General features: G+C 36.8%; 3 protein-coding genes across 4 annotated transcripts; 1 reads left to right on the top strand and 2 right to left on the bottom strand.

The window, feature by feature from the left end:
• The first annotated feature begins 1053 nt into the window (after positions 1-1053).
• Positions 1054-5345, top strand: LOC121746510. 2 transcript variants are annotated; one of them, XM_042140395.1, is made up of 7 exons: positions 1054-1242; positions 1632-3047; positions 3155-3841; positions 3954-4037; positions 4142-4217; positions 4297-4613; positions 4916-5345. In XM_042140395.1, the coding sequence occupies exons 2-7, from the start codon at positions 1731-1733 to the stop codon at positions 5126-5128; spliced, it is 2694 nt and encodes an 897-aa protein (XP_041996329.1). In that variant the 5' UTR covers positions 1054-1242; positions 1632-1730; the 3' UTR covers positions 5129-5345. The 2 variants fall into 2 exon arrangements, with proteins under 2 accessions (XP_041996329.1, XP_041996321.1); XM_042140387.1 differs by having other exon boundaries at positions 3954-4613.
• Positions 5346-6083: 738 nt separating this feature from the next.
• LOC121797795 (pyruvate dehydrogenase (acetyl-transferring) kinase, mitochondrial-like) lies at positions 6084-8394 on the bottom strand. The gene is made up of 6 exons (XM_042196518.1): positions 8056-8394; positions 7372-7630; positions 7069-7249; positions 6789-6936; positions 6482-6695; positions 6084-6404 (listed from the first exon to the last, which is right to left on the bottom strand). Exons 1-6 carry the CDS (start codon positions 8296-8298, stop codon positions 6346-6348), a joined length of 1104 nt encoding a protein of 367 aa, XP_042052452.1. The 5' UTR covers positions 8299-8394; the 3' UTR covers positions 6084-6345.
• A 1792-nt stretch (positions 8395-10186) lies between these two features.
• LOC121746504 (YTH domain-containing protein ECT4-like) lies at positions 10187-14767 on the bottom strand. The gene is made up of 7 exons (XM_042140374.1): positions 14479-14767; positions 13734-13875; positions 13537-13610; positions 12986-13459; positions 12337-12870; positions 11990-12202; positions 10187-11239 (listed from the first exon to the last, which is right to left on the bottom strand). The coding sequence occupies exons 2-7, from the start codon at positions 13816-13818 to the stop codon at positions 10637-10639; spliced, it is 1983 nt and encodes a 660-aa protein (XP_041996308.1). The 5' UTR covers positions 13819-13875; positions 14479-14767; the 3' UTR covers positions 10187-10636.
• Between the last annotated feature and the right edge of the window lie 355 nt (positions 14768-15122).

The following is a 15122-nucleotide window of genomic DNA, read 5'->3' as shown; positions in this document are numbered from 1 at the left end:
TCAGCCTAGATATAGGCGCAGTCTATTTAATGTTTTAATAGGATAACTGAAGTAACCAAGAAAGTTAATATATTTTTTAACTTATTTAACTAATCCTAACTATATACCAACTGAATCCTAATGATATAGTAACTTGTAAATAACATGATGTATAATTTAGGGCTGGGTAAACGGTCGGTTAACCGACCACAAAAAAATAGTTGAAAAACTAACTGAAACCGTACCGAACTCTAGTTCGGTTACTTCACTAACCGATTCGGTTAGAACCAATCGATTATGGCACTAACTGAATTGGACCACATTTTTTATAAAATTCTAACAGAAAAAAAATAATAGATTAAAACCAAATCAATACACCAAATTTTCACCTAATAAGAGCGCCTGATTTTCAGTTTTTCACCCAACAAAAGTTAAAAAAAAAAACCATAATCAAGTGCTTGATTTTCATGATGTTCATACTTCATCATACAATATTTTAAGAAAATATATATAATCAAGTGCTTGATTTCACCCAAAAAAAAATATAATTTTCGGTTTAAAGTTAAATAATGGTATTTTAATTATTAATAAATAGAATTTATAAATTTTATTATTTACAAATAACAAACATAATACACTCTTATAAATTCAAACTCCATTGAAAATTAATATAGAAATATATAATTTATAAATATATGATAATTTTAAAATATTCAATTCTAAAGTCAATGTAAGTTTTTCTTGACTTTTTGATACACCTAACAAAGAATTTAGAATTAATTTTATATTGAAATTAAAATGAATTTAAATTTGAATTTAATTGCGGTTGTCAGTTCTAACCAATAACCGACTTTATTCAAAACACAAAATCGAAACGACCCGAACACCGTTAATTTCAGTTATCGGTTAACCGATAACCGATGAACCGTTTACCCAACCCTAATTAAATAGGAATAAAAAAAACCATTTCCTACTTTCTAAAAAAAATATTTCATATTTTTTCTATTTTATCAATTATTTATTAAAACTATGTCGAAATTTATAATATTTTTTATTTGGTGGGGGCAGCGCCGCGTCCACCCAGAGAGTCACGATTCCCAAATCCGAAACCCTAGAAACTGAGAAAAGCAAATTCCGTGTCCACTCAGAGACTCACGATTCCCTCTCCCTCGACTCGTTTCTTACTCCGATCCTTCCCAATTTTAATTTTTTTTCAGAATTCAACATTTCCTCATCAATTACTCATCATCTTCATTCATTCAGGTATGCAATTCAAGTTAGAATCCATTAAATTGGCTATTTTCTAGCTGATGCCACAGCTTTTAACATTTGTTCTGATCATAATGCTATTTGGCGGTGATGAAATTAAGTTTCTAGTTATCTTCAACTGACTTGTGATTTCCTGAAATGCTGTTCGTAGCTCCTTTTGCTCTTTTTCTTCCCCCAGTAGATGAATATGGTGGTGGATCGATTTATTCTGTTGTTTTACTTCCAATTATGTGACTGTATAATTTATATAACCTGTGTTGATACTTGGTGGTGTACAAAAGTTGGTTATTGAGTATATAAGCATTGTATGTTGAAAGATCTCTCTTTTAATCTGGACTTTGATTTCTTGTCTACTAATGCTGAATGCTACCTCGCTTACTCAGATTGATCGGTGCATGTTTGGCGTGTTACAAACATGGAAGTAGTTGGGTTGTTATAGGCTTGTTAGAAGGCAGGGGATATCATAGACGAATGGTGTGAAGATGGCGTCGCATCGCTCTTCTGGATACATGGACCCGGGTTGGGATCATGGTGTTGCTCAAGATGACAAAAAGAAGAAGGTTAGATGCAATTACTGTGGCAAAGTTGTTAGCGGCGGAATCTACAGACTGAAGCAACACCTTGCCCGGCTTTCTGGTGAGGTAACTTATTGTGATAAGGCTCCAGACGAGGTGCGTCTCAAAATGAGGGAAAATTTGGAGGGGCGTCGTGTTAGTAAGAAATCAAGGCACAGTGAGTACGAGGAGCAATCCTATTTGAACTTCAGTGCTGCTGATGATTTGGAGGAAGAAGAGCACTTTGGATATAGGAAAAAAGGTAAGCAATTGTTGATTGACAAGGATTTAGCGGTGAATATGACTCCACTTCGTTCATTAGGATATGTTGATCCTGGTTGGGAGCATGGTGTACCTCAGGATGAGAGGAAGAAGAAGGTGAAATGTAATTACTGTGAGAAGATTGTGAGTGGAGGTATCAACCGGTTTAAGCAGCATCTAGCTAGGATACCCGGTGAAGTTGCTCCTTGTAAGAATGCACCGGAGGAAGTTTATCTCAAAATAAAAGAAAACATGAGATGGCACCGTACCGGTAGAAGGCACAGGCGACCTGACACTAAGGAAATATCTACATTTTACATGGAGTCAGAAAATGAGGAGGAAGAGCAGGAAGATGAAGCTGTTTACCCAATGGGTAATCATAGGCTTATACACGGTGATAGAAGATTCGATAGAGATTTCAAGAGGACTTCCAAAGGGTTGTCTGCCTGTAATGGATCTGATCTGACACCGAAAAGGCCAAGGTATGATGCTAATGTCCTGAAGACACCAAAAACTCAACCGGCAGTAGGTGGAAAGCTAGTGAAAATGGGTCCATCCAAGAGGTCCCGTAGAGAAGTCATTTCTGCAATATGCAAGTTTTTCTACCATGCTGGTGTGCCTTCTCAAGCAGCCAACTCCTCTTATTTTCATAAAATGCTAGAGCTGGTAGGTCAGTATGGCTCAGATTTGATAGGACCATCTAGCAATATGTTATCAGGGCGGTTTCTACAAGATGAAATACTGACAGTCAAAAACTACCTCGAGGAGTATAAGTCTTCTTGGGCAGTGACAGGGTGTTCCGTTTTAGCAGATAGTTGGAGAAACTCTCAAGGCAGGACACTGATCAACATTTTGGTATCCTGCCCTCGTGGAGTATATTTTGTTTGTTCAGTTGATGCAACAGGTCTAGTTGATGATGAAACCTATTTGTACAAATTGCTTGACAAAGTGGTAGAAGATATGGGGGAGGAAAATGTAGTGCAGGTAACCAACGTACTATTGTTTTTTGCTTGGTTGTAAATCATAGTACTTTTCTGAGTATGGTAACATTTTATTGTATACCAACTGACTGATACCATCTTTGAGCGTAGGTAATCACTCCAAGTACACCCAGTTATCAAGCTGCTGGGAAGATGATTGAAGAGACGAGGAGAAATTTGTTTTGGATACCTTGTGCCACATATTGTATTGATCAAATGCTCGAAGATTTTAAGAAACTAAACCGTGTTCGGGACTGTATAGAGAAAGGGCAAAAAATTACAAAATTCATTTACAATAGGATCTGGTTGTTAAATTTGATGAAAAGAGAATTCACTGGAGGTGAGGAACTTCTGAGTCTGTCTGCCACTCAATCTGCTTCAAGTTTCAGTACATTGCAAAGTCTTCTTGACCACAGGGTTGATCTAAGAAAAATGTTTCAGTCAAACAAATGGCTTTCATCTAGATATTCTAAATTAGATGAAGGTAAAGAGGTGAAGAATATTGTGATGGATTCCTCATTTTGGAGGAAGGTACAGTATGTCAAAAGATCAGTAGACCCCATACTTGAAGTCCTTCAAAAGATCGATAGTGATGAGAGCCTCTCGATGCCATTCATCTACAATGATATGAACCGAGCGAAGCTTGCTATAAAAATCAATCACAGTGATGATGCACGTAAATATGAATCTTTTTGGAGTGTTATTGACAATCACTGGGATTCGTTGTTTCACCACCCTCTCTATCTGGCTGCTTACTTCCTGAATCCTTCATACCGATATCGGCCAGACTTTGTCCTGGTAGGAGACTGTTGTCCTTTCTGGAAAAGTTTGTCCAAAGCAATAAAAATTAATTTTGCTCTTTAAGATTCTAGGTTTTGCTAGTGTTATAATATCAGTGTGCATCTTTTAGCATCCCGATGTCGTACGTGGTCTGAATGCTTGCATTGTGAAATTGGAACCAGACAGTGCTAGAAGAATTTCAGCATCTATGCAGGTGAAGGTTTTCATGTTATATCTGTTATACCCTTTTCCAAATCTAGCAATTTCCAATTGTGTATTTGCATATTTTCCCCAAACAGTTGTAATGTTGTATTTCAGATTTCTGACTTTGGCTCTGCAAAAGCTGATTTTGGAACCGACCTGGCAATTAGTACCAGATCAGAGCTTGATCCAGGTTATACCATCAACATGCTCAAACCGAACTACTCCTACATCTGTAATTTTCACTGAGAGCAATCTCCTTTTCTCTCTAGCTGCCTGGTGGCAACAACATGGGATTAATTGTTTAGAGTTGCAACGAATTGCTGTACGCATACTGAGTCAAAGTTGCTCATCTTTTGGGTGTGAGCATAACTGGAGTGTACACGATCAGATGCACAGACATAGACAAAACCGGCTATCACAGAAGAGATTGAATGAAGCAATCTATGTTCACTATAATTTGAGACTAAGGGAACGCCAGATGAGGAAAAGGTCCAGTAAGTCAACGTCCCTAGACAGTGTTCTGCAAGAAGATCTACTGTATGACTGGATCGTGGAGACAGAGAAACAAGCATTGCAAGAAGACGAGGTACTACTTGAGCACGAACTAAAGACTAATATAGTGGATTTCTTATTAGTAGTCTATAGTGCCTATGAGAGTGAGTTGGGTAAGAAATTCAAAATGCATAGTTGTCTAGCTTTTAAATAACGCCTCTTCCTTTCTTTGATTTCCTTTTTCTTATGCAAGGAATTAAGAAATAGTCCACTTTATTATTAGAAAAGCTGATAAAATCACAATTGGTGTGAATGTCAGTTACTTGATGATTCCTTCTTCATGTTGGTGCTTGTAAGTGGAGTTGTCAACATTCTTACTGTAACTAAACTTTGCAGGAAATCCTTTATAGTGAAATGGAACATGGTGATGGATACGAAAATGAGGTGCACGACTTTGATGATGGACATGGAGATTCGAGAAAAGGATCAATGGATATGGTGCTAGCAGATGTGGCAGAGCCACTGGATGTCGATGACAGCGCTCAGAATGATGCAGCTTCAGGCGATGATCAAGATCTCGACTTCATTGAAGAAGATATGACTGACTAGTCGCGACGGGTATAGGTACTATACGATCTAATTGGGTGTAAACTTTACTAGGGTTATTCATGTCGTTTGTTGTATACACTGTAATTGTTGCCCCAACGTACATAACACATTGTGTTTGCCCAGTTTTGTAAATTCATAAAAAGTAACCTTGGTGCCTAGGTCTTGCAACGTTTATGTTTTGAATATAAAATGCATCGGCTTTTGAATTGTAAAGGTATCAACGAGTTTCAAATACATTTTCCGATGATGATTGAATTGGAATACATATCTTTTTAACCAGGGAAAACCAGCAGATCATTTCTTATTAATTAATTCTTCCTCCGTCACATGATAGTTGAGTCGTATTCTTTTTTAGGCCGTCCTAAAGTAATTGAGTTGTTTACTTTTTTTGTTAAAAACTTTATTCTCTTTCATATACTCTCCCCGTCTCCCATTAATTGGCACCGTTTGACTTGTCACGGATTTTAAAAAATATAGTGCAAAGTGAGTGGAAAAAGTTATGGGAACGAGTGTGCTACTTTTATATACTATTAATTTTATAATAATAAAATGTGAGTGAGTTAGTGGAATATGTAGTCCATTACTAAAAGTAAAAAGTTAAGGGTGTCAATTAATTGAAGACATGACGCAAAATGAAATAGGTGCCAATTAATAAGGAACAAAGAGAGTATTTTACAATTTTTTTTACTCTATTAGTTTGTTCTCTTTCCTATATGATTCTATCTCCATTTAACTTCTAAACATTCATTTCTTAATCCTCGTGCCAGGAAAAATGCTCCAAGTAAGGTGAAGTGAGACGGAGAGAGTATTATTCATTTGTGCGGTTAGTTGGTAATATTTCATTTGATATACTCCTTCCATCCCACTCAAAGAGTAGCATTTTTAATTTGACACGAGATTTTATGTAATGTTGTTTTGTGAATAAAGTTGAGAGAATGAAGTAAGAGAGGAGAAAAAGTAGAAAGGGTGATGTTTCTATATTTCAAATGTGTCACCTAGAGTGAGACATTGGAGGGAATTAGCATACATCTAGTTACATATTCAGATACATACATATAGAGGATCCAACCAAAGATTTGGGCATGAATCATCTTTTGTTGAAAGCACACGCGTTTTATTGCATAAAAAAATAACAAACACCACATACAAGAAAATCTACAGTTGGAAGAATAGTGAACCTGTGCCTCTACATATCATTCTCAATAATGGTTTAAAGCTCAAGGAAGAGGTTCTTGAGAGTCTCCCAACCGTGACAGATGGAGGTAAGCATCGGTCCCTGTAAAGCCCGGGCATACAATTTCAGATCAAATCAATACAACTTGACACTGGGACGCATAAGTGGATAAACCGTACCGTATCCTTCCATAGAGATAATTTGTAGATCCCCTCCAAAGTACCTGGCATACAAACGGCTTATAGGAAGACCATAACCATAACCTGCCATAGTTGTCACTGTTTCAGGGTCAACGTCTGACTGATCATCGAGGGGATTCTTTGCAGTGCTATAAAGATAGGTGAAAATCTTTGAAAGACCGCTTCTGGCTATTCCACCTCCTTCATCCGATACCTATAGGCATAAGATAATTAAACAAAATAAAAGCATACTGAGTGGTACGTATATCTCAATCCCATAACGAGAAGGTATCGAGACTGAGCCTGCCTTAATCGTTACATCTTCCAATCCATCAGCAACTATTATCCTCACGGGAGGTGCAACCTCGTCTGAGTCCATATATTGTTCTTGAACAGCACGCAGTGAATTCTTTACCAACTCAAACACCATTAGATGCAAGTGAGTGGGAACATAACTGCCGTAGAAACAGATTGCAGAACATTAAATAAAGACCGGACATCTAAAAGTTCCAGGACAGCACCCCACAAGAATGAAAAACAGATGATGAAATAATTTGCAACATCATGCGGAAAAGTAAACGACTCACGGAAATGTGAACTTAGGGTCTCCATAGATGTTAATATCTGGGGCACTGCCATATTCTCGCAAGCAAATGGAACGGGCGTCCTCACTAGCATTTCTTGCAACCTCAACCGGGGACATTTTAGTATGTATATATCCAACACAATCGGGAGGAGGATCCGGATCATGCAACGCAACATGCTGCCCTGAGTGACCCATAATAGTTTTTAATGGAATAAGAAAATGGTTAAGCTTAATTTTATTCCAATGTCAAAGATCAGTGTACCAACCAAAAATAAAGAAATCCAACAAAGGAAGTTGTGCTAACCAATAAGCATGCGGATCCCAATCCTAGACATATAAAACCGATCCAGAAATTGATGAATTTCATCCAGATCTTCGTAAACAATTTTTGGATTCAGATCTTTTTTCAACTGTTGCACTCCCAAAGCCATCATAGGAACCACATTGTTGTGTCTGACTTTAACCATCTTAATCATTTGTGTGAAATCCAACTCATCGTTGTTATCTTTAATTTCCGGAAAGGATCTAATATCACGGAAAGACTCCAAATACCAATCTCTTACCTGGAATAGGAAGAATTCGAGTTCAATAAACACAATCACCAAATTAGACAGTTTCTAACCTTCAAATATATCATGAATTCTCATACAAAACAACTCAAACACAATCAGAATCTCATTGTTTTTAGCAAAATGATCGAGAATCTAATCGACACCTCAGATCGTCTAATATTAATAGCAATTAAAAAAGAGAGTTAGTACTCTTTTTCTTTTTCTATAGAAAAAAAAACAATTTTTTAGTCAAAGCCACTGTAGATTGGGGCTGAATAAGTAATCCCATCCTTCCCTCAATTCATCAATTATAAAACAGGAAACTCCAATAAACCTCACTATTACATCAGATTCAAACCTACCAAATCAACCACAATTATTATTATACTATAAAAATCAAATTCCGATAAAAAAATGGTAATTTAGGGGAAAAGTACCTTCAAAACGGCGGGTTTAAGGGAGAGGCCGTAGGGGAGAGACTCGAGCTCGACGGCGCGGCGGGCGACGCGAATTGGGAGCTCCTTGTGGAGGAATTGAGCAGAGATGAGGAGATTACGGGGGGTGGGGCGGGAGCCGAATTCGGTCATGTAACGGAGGCTGACGCCTGTTTGTTTCATGGAAGCCCATCTCCGAACCTCATCGACTAGATCTTTCGACGCTTTCTTGATCGTCGCCGCCATCAAAATCCACCCACTCTCTCACTCACTCACTCACTCCTCTTTCTTCTTCAGTTTTATATTTCTGCTGCAATTTGTTTTCATTTTATTTCTGTAAAATAGTAGTAATAACATTCCGTTTTTGTCTTATTTTCGCATATTTACTTGTGTCAAATTCTACTCAAATCAAGTGTTGATATTTCCAATCAAGTCTTTCTTTTCTTACTATATATCAAGGATCACTGGATGTCATGTATGCTTGTATTAGTAGTTAGTCACCCACTTAAATATATGGGCATCAACAAATTCTTGGGATAACTGAGTCGGGTCAACATTTTTAAAAAATAATTCCTTTTTTATTAGTTGTATATTTTATATGGTTTGCACAATTCCAAAGTTCCAAAATTCATATAACCATCTGTACAACCTAATATGTTGCATTTATGCGACTACAACACATACTTTAAAATGCTCCAACAGACCAAATATATACTACAACACATAAAGTATTCATATGAGCCGCACAAATGCTCATTTCTTAATAAAAAACTAAGAAATACTCCACAAACTAAAATACACCCAACACAATATATCATAAAAAGTACGCTTCATTCTAAATTACTAATAAAAAATTATATTCTGATTGTAGGTATTAAAATTAAAATAAAATACTATAAATATCGGGTATGTCGGAATTAACGGGTAATACCCGATACCCCAAAACTTAAAATATGAATACCCGACCCGGCCCGTTTCTCGATCGGGTCGGGTTGGGAATTACCCGTTTGGACACCCCTACTTAAAATCAATTAAATGTGAGAAGTGATAAATAAAATAAAAAACAAATTATATAAAAATAATGCAATTTCTTTTTATGACATGACCCACATTCTACCTGAAATTTCCACCTTATAAACCACAAGAACCACTCTCTCTACATTGTAGGATCCATATCTATATGACATTTATCTACTAAAAAACATCCATCCGTTCAATTTTGCATACCTTTGTTGATGGAGAGTATGTAAAGAATGCATCAATTCAGTTGTAAATAAATGGAGTAGTAGAGTTAAAAAGTTGTTAGAGACCATGATACTTTTCGCATTTTACCTCGATACTTTTCGCATTTTACCATATTTAAGTCATAGTCCTTATGTCCCGGTCTAAATAAAACGTAATTCTTTTTTTGTAAGTCCCAAACTAAGTGAAACATTTTACATTTTGGATATAATTAACTCACTCTTTTCTCCTAATTTATTCTTTTATCTTTTACATTATTTTTTTTCTCTTTCTTTCTTTACTATTAATAATTTAATTCACTAAATACCTTTACCTAGATTTTTGTGCCAAAATAGAAATGTATCTCGCTTATATGGAGATGGAGGGAGTACTACTATTTCTTTCATCCTTCCAATATTAATTGAGTATACTATTTTATTGTAAAAATACTTTTAATCTCTTTCACTGTATTTTCTATTTTATTTTAACTTCTTTTCAACTTTAAGTTTTTCACTAATTTATTTAATTCTTATTTGAAGTAATGCCTGCCATTGCGCCTATATACTCCATTTTTATTCTTTTCTTCTACAGGTATCATTCATAATTATCAACTGCCACCAGAGCCTAATCAAAATTTCAATTTCATCACTTTGCTTTAAATCAATACTCCGGTGTATAATCTGACAACTTGCTATGTTTATTAAATAAACATGCAACTCAAGTAAAAAACGTTAAATAAATATGCAACTAGAGACATAATTCATGAAATGTGAAATTTAATCTTTATCTTCACTACCTGTTAACTAGCAATATCTCAATTCTCAAACATAACTGGAACAGAATCAGCTGCACTAAAATTTAAAGAACAAACCTTTTCAACACAATGCAATCAATCTGAGAGACAAACAAGGAGTACACGTAAATTTTTTATTTTCCTTTTTCTTGGATATATCTTGTGTAAAGATGAAGCCAAAAGGCAAAAAATCAATGAGTTAAACGGAAACGAAAGAGAAGCAGCACCCTCGGCTTAAGACCAATGTCCCTACCCCCACTCCCGCTAAAGAAACCGGAAAAAAGATAACATCAGCATTTAACATTTCAATTTAGTTAAAATAAAAATTCTTCCTTCTCATCCAGACGAAAGAGGGAAGAAAACTGCGAGCTATCCTGCCCCTGGATGTATACCACCGACGTTCCAAAACAGAAGCCAAGACTGAGTATGGCTACACTCAATTGTACAATAGAAATGCGTACCTCTCTCCCCCAGGAATTTGTCAACAACGTTTCAAATAAAAAAACAAACCATCCAAATCCATCTTCACGAGCAGTAAACCTCTTTTCTTTTGCACTGTCCCCTCTCTAGCTACTCATGAAGGAGAGTTCTTGGATCCAGTGGAATTGTGCCCACTGTCAAAAAACCAGAAGATTCGGTATCCACCACTTTGACAGGCATTGACCCTATTGTGACAACATTTACCACCTCACTGTTAGTTTTGTTAGATACTGCCCTGGTAGGGAGCGTACACTCTGAACCTGGCTCATCTGAATGTATCTTCAAACCACTAATTTTAAGTTCATCAACTGCATTTGGCATTCCATCTGCTGAGCCTTTACGGCTCCCGGGGACACTAGCTCCATTGATGGGATCATGGTCGCTCGCGGAGCAAGTTGATACAGCCCCTGAGGGAACTACCCTTTCGTTTGCCATACTTGAATTATTGGTATCATGTTTGGCAGCATTTGCATCGCTAATAGGAGGAAAATCTTGATATGACTGATGCTTGCAAGGAGGATCCGATAATGGAACAGGATAAGGATTTTCATAGCTTTTCATGAAAAGCCTGGCTCTCTCTCCCTGTAAAACCCGCTGTCTATTTTCATAGTACATGAAGTCATCAAGTAGGGATGTCTTTGACGTGTGGCCCTTGAATATTTTAAGCATCTCCAAGCCTTTCTTGAAGCTTATCTGAAAATATTCAAAAACAAATTTATGGCATGCTATTTTTCCCCGAAAAAGAAAACTAAAACAAAGTATACCTGCAAAGTGACAGCAACATTATTTAATAATCATCCATTTCAAGTAGCGCAATATTTTCTTTTTCCAACACACTAATTATGCACAGTTCAGCACAGTAAAATAGCCAAACATAAGTTAAAAAAAGTATGGCTTATTATCTGCAAGTAACTTATGATACAAAAAAGCTAGGAACACCGACCCTAAGTACTAATGTTGCACCTATCTCTATGACCGATAAGGAGGAATGCTACTTAATATTCATCATCAACAAAATCAAAAGCTTTAAAAAGAGATCAAATAAAAGAGAACATATTTCCCACATAAATGGTGCTTGCATGCATACTTGATTTTAACAAGAGATGCATAATAACTAATACTAATTACTTCTCCCTCCGCATCTAGTCCTTTTTTAGTTTTTATGATTTTGGTACGCCCACAAATATAATTTCTTTCCATTTATAAACACTACCCAACAACAAATTACCCTCAATATATCAATTTATATACCCTTTCTACCACATGGCTCACCACTTTGTCCACTCGCAATACATTTCTTAATCATTAGTCATTACTAACACTACCTTCCCTTTCTCCACTCACAATATACAAACAAATTTTATAAAACTCATGCCACACCCCATTAGACATTTTTAAGGGGCAGGGAGTAAGACATGAAAAAGAAAAGACAGCTATAAATACCTCTTGTGTGTCTCTGCTGTTAGTCACTGACTTGTTCTCATTGTTCTCCAATATGATGTGCCTAAAATTTGGGTTTGGCAAATCTTTTATGATGTGCCATTTTACAGGAAAGCTTCCACTCCATTTATCTTGCTGCCAGAAATCCATATCTATGTTGAAATCCACTGGGCCGGTCATTTCTGCAATACCACAGAACTGGCCACTCGCATTAACCTTATTTTCACAAAGAGAAAAAAGCATCAGTCAATACCACTACGTGAACAAATGGAAATAGCATGCTCAAGCTCATGATAACATAAAATAAATCATCGATGCAACTACAAAAACATGATGGAACAGTTACTGACAGAAAAGAAGAGAAAGATGGGGCAGCCTCTTGGGTCTCCAGCAGATATTCTCTTGGCATCTTCATATACAGCACTAAGCTTCTTGTTTCCATTGGGAGTGGATGACCACACATTATACTTGATACTCTTATGCACATCATCCTCACTATATGACTTAATCACGAAAAACTTTGCATTTGAATATTCCACTGGAAAATCAACTCTGTTAAACTGATCTCTAGAGATAATGATGTTTCCTTGTGCATCAGGATTTCCAGCCCTTAATGTATAGGCTTTAACAATCAATTGGTTCTTTGATTTGCTCATCCTAGATCCTCTATCCTGGTCGCTAGATATATCAGAACCAGCTCTTTCATCATCAGGAGCCCTCTCACTAAGCATGTTGGGCTTAACTTTTTTTACAGATGCATGGGAATAATTGATCGATTTGAAAGTAGATGCTCCGCTTCCAGAAGTAAAAGCAGCCTTTAACTGGATACCGACAGCTGATGCTTTCCCATGTAAAGAGCTCTCCATGCCTTGAGGGCCTCTAATCTAAAAAGAAAATATGTGTAGGAGAGGTATAAGAAATGGCTACAACAACAATCTACAAAAATAGAAACTATCCTCAGAGACGACTAGTTCAATGAAACGAAAAATAAATTCTAACCTGGGAAATCTGCGGTGCAGCTTGACTATTAATACTACCAGAAGTAATACTTGATGGATGCTGCTTGCCACTCCCCATATTCACCCTACCTTGAGACATATTTCCAAAAGAGTTTCTTTGACCAGAGGCATCACCCATTGCGGTCAATGAGGAATTAGGAGTATTCAGAGCCAAATTGTGTTTAGAACCTAGGCCATCAGCCTTGTTAAAAGATCCACCAGTATCAATAAATGAATCTACAATCCCATTAGCAACAGCATCAGGCCTTGGCTGGAAAACTACAGGCAGGTATGACGCCGATGTAGCATGATCCTCATACGAGGGAAGGGCATAGAACTGTTGTGCTGGTATAATTGATCCATCAGCTCCTACCACAGCACCAGGAATATAAGGATTGTATGGATTAAAAGGTGACTGCCCATACCCATAATTGGGAGAATAATATACATAGGGTGTGTTCTCATTTGTCGCAACCTGCCAGAGAAGAACTAGATTTAATATCTTCAAACCATATAAAGTATAAAAATCTGTCTTAAAAGAAAAATACTCACTGTGTAATGAATATCTTGACTGTCTACACCAGAAAACCTATGCTGGTCTTCCCAATCCATGGTTGGTTCATATCCTACAAAAACAAAGGAAATGTCATTCAAGCCAAGGTACCTAAAACCATTTCTTATACTGCCAACTAACCCTAGGGTGAGTACTAAAGTATCATGTATGTAAACATAGATTATACAGCTTATACCTGTAAAGATGTATCCATAGCTGGTGCCAGTAGGATAATACAAGCCCTGGTCAATTATATAGTCAGGTGCTCCCTCGTTGTACATGGATCCGTATGGTTCAAACTAAGCAGTAGGCTGTGGGTTTGACTCAGCACCTTGAATCTATGGAATCCAAAATCGTTTTTATAAGAAGAAAGGAACAATGATGTCCAAAATGTATGGAACAAAATGAAGCAGGAGAAGTAAGGACAATGTTGCCCCCCTTTACCAACTATAGGATCAGATGATCATTCATAAAGGAAGACTGAACAACTCAACTATTAAAATTAACCAGATAAATATCAGCAAGTCTGTCACATAGATTGATAATGCAATAAAACCATAAGACTGTTGTGATTTCTTATACAGAGGATGCGAGGCATAAAATTACTTTACCCTCAACCAACCTCACAGATCAGTGCCTGAACTCTGTAATCACCGAAAACAAAATCATAATACATAATCCCCTCCGTAAAAAACCCTAACACCATAAGCACATTTTTTACTGGACAAAAATATAGAAAAAACAACTTGAATCAATCTATACGAAAGTAAACAAGGTCAATGCTCACAACTCCTCCAAACTAAACAAAGCTATCGACAGCAGCACGATCCAAACAGAAACATACATTCACACATGAATAAATACGAACTGAAATTAAATTGAAAACACATGAATAAACCTAAGAAAATCACAAGAAGAGTGAATTTTTAAGCGAGACGAACCGAAGAGAGGAGCGGATTTAATCCATGACAGAGTGAGATAGGAGGTCAAGGATCGGCGGGATTGAATTGGTGTGAAAATCCCCAAAATGTATCTGCGACTGCGAGAATCCCGATTTGTTCAGGCGAATAAGAGAGAACACTAGAGAGAGAGAGAGAGAGAGAGAGAGAGAGAGAGAGAGGCGGTGGAGTGAGGAGAAATGGAAGCTTGAAAAATATGGAGAGGGAGAGATTGGGTGGCAATGGCATACGGTGCACAACGTCTACACGAAGACGAATCTTGTTCGCATTCTAAAATATGGTTTAAATGAAAGTTATTGCGTGTATATATATATATATATATATATATATATATATATATATATATATATATATATATATATATATATATATATATGGTCATGATCTATGACAAACACCTCTTAACCATATAACTAGAGACCAAATCATAGCTACAAGATCAAAAAAAATCAAGGGCTAGTATTAATTTTTGAATTTAAGGAGATATTAACTCCCTCAATCATTAATTTACTCCATAATAATAAGGCGTGGGTATTATGGTCATTGCATAGCCAAAATCAGGTTTTGGAGAAGAGTGGCGACGAGCTTGCCAGCGGGGGAGAAGGCGGAGGGGTGGTGGGGGTGAG

The sequence above is a fragment of the Salvia splendens genome, chromosome 1 (assembly GCF_004379255.2).
Source record: "Salvia splendens isolate huo1 chromosome 1, SspV2, whole genome shotgun sequence".
Lineage (NCBI taxonomy): Eukaryota > Viridiplantae > Streptophyta > Magnoliopsida > Lamiales > Lamiaceae > Salvia > Salvia splendens.
Note: the sequence above shows the minus strand (reverse complement) of the source record. Positions and strands in the feature narration are given on the sequence as shown.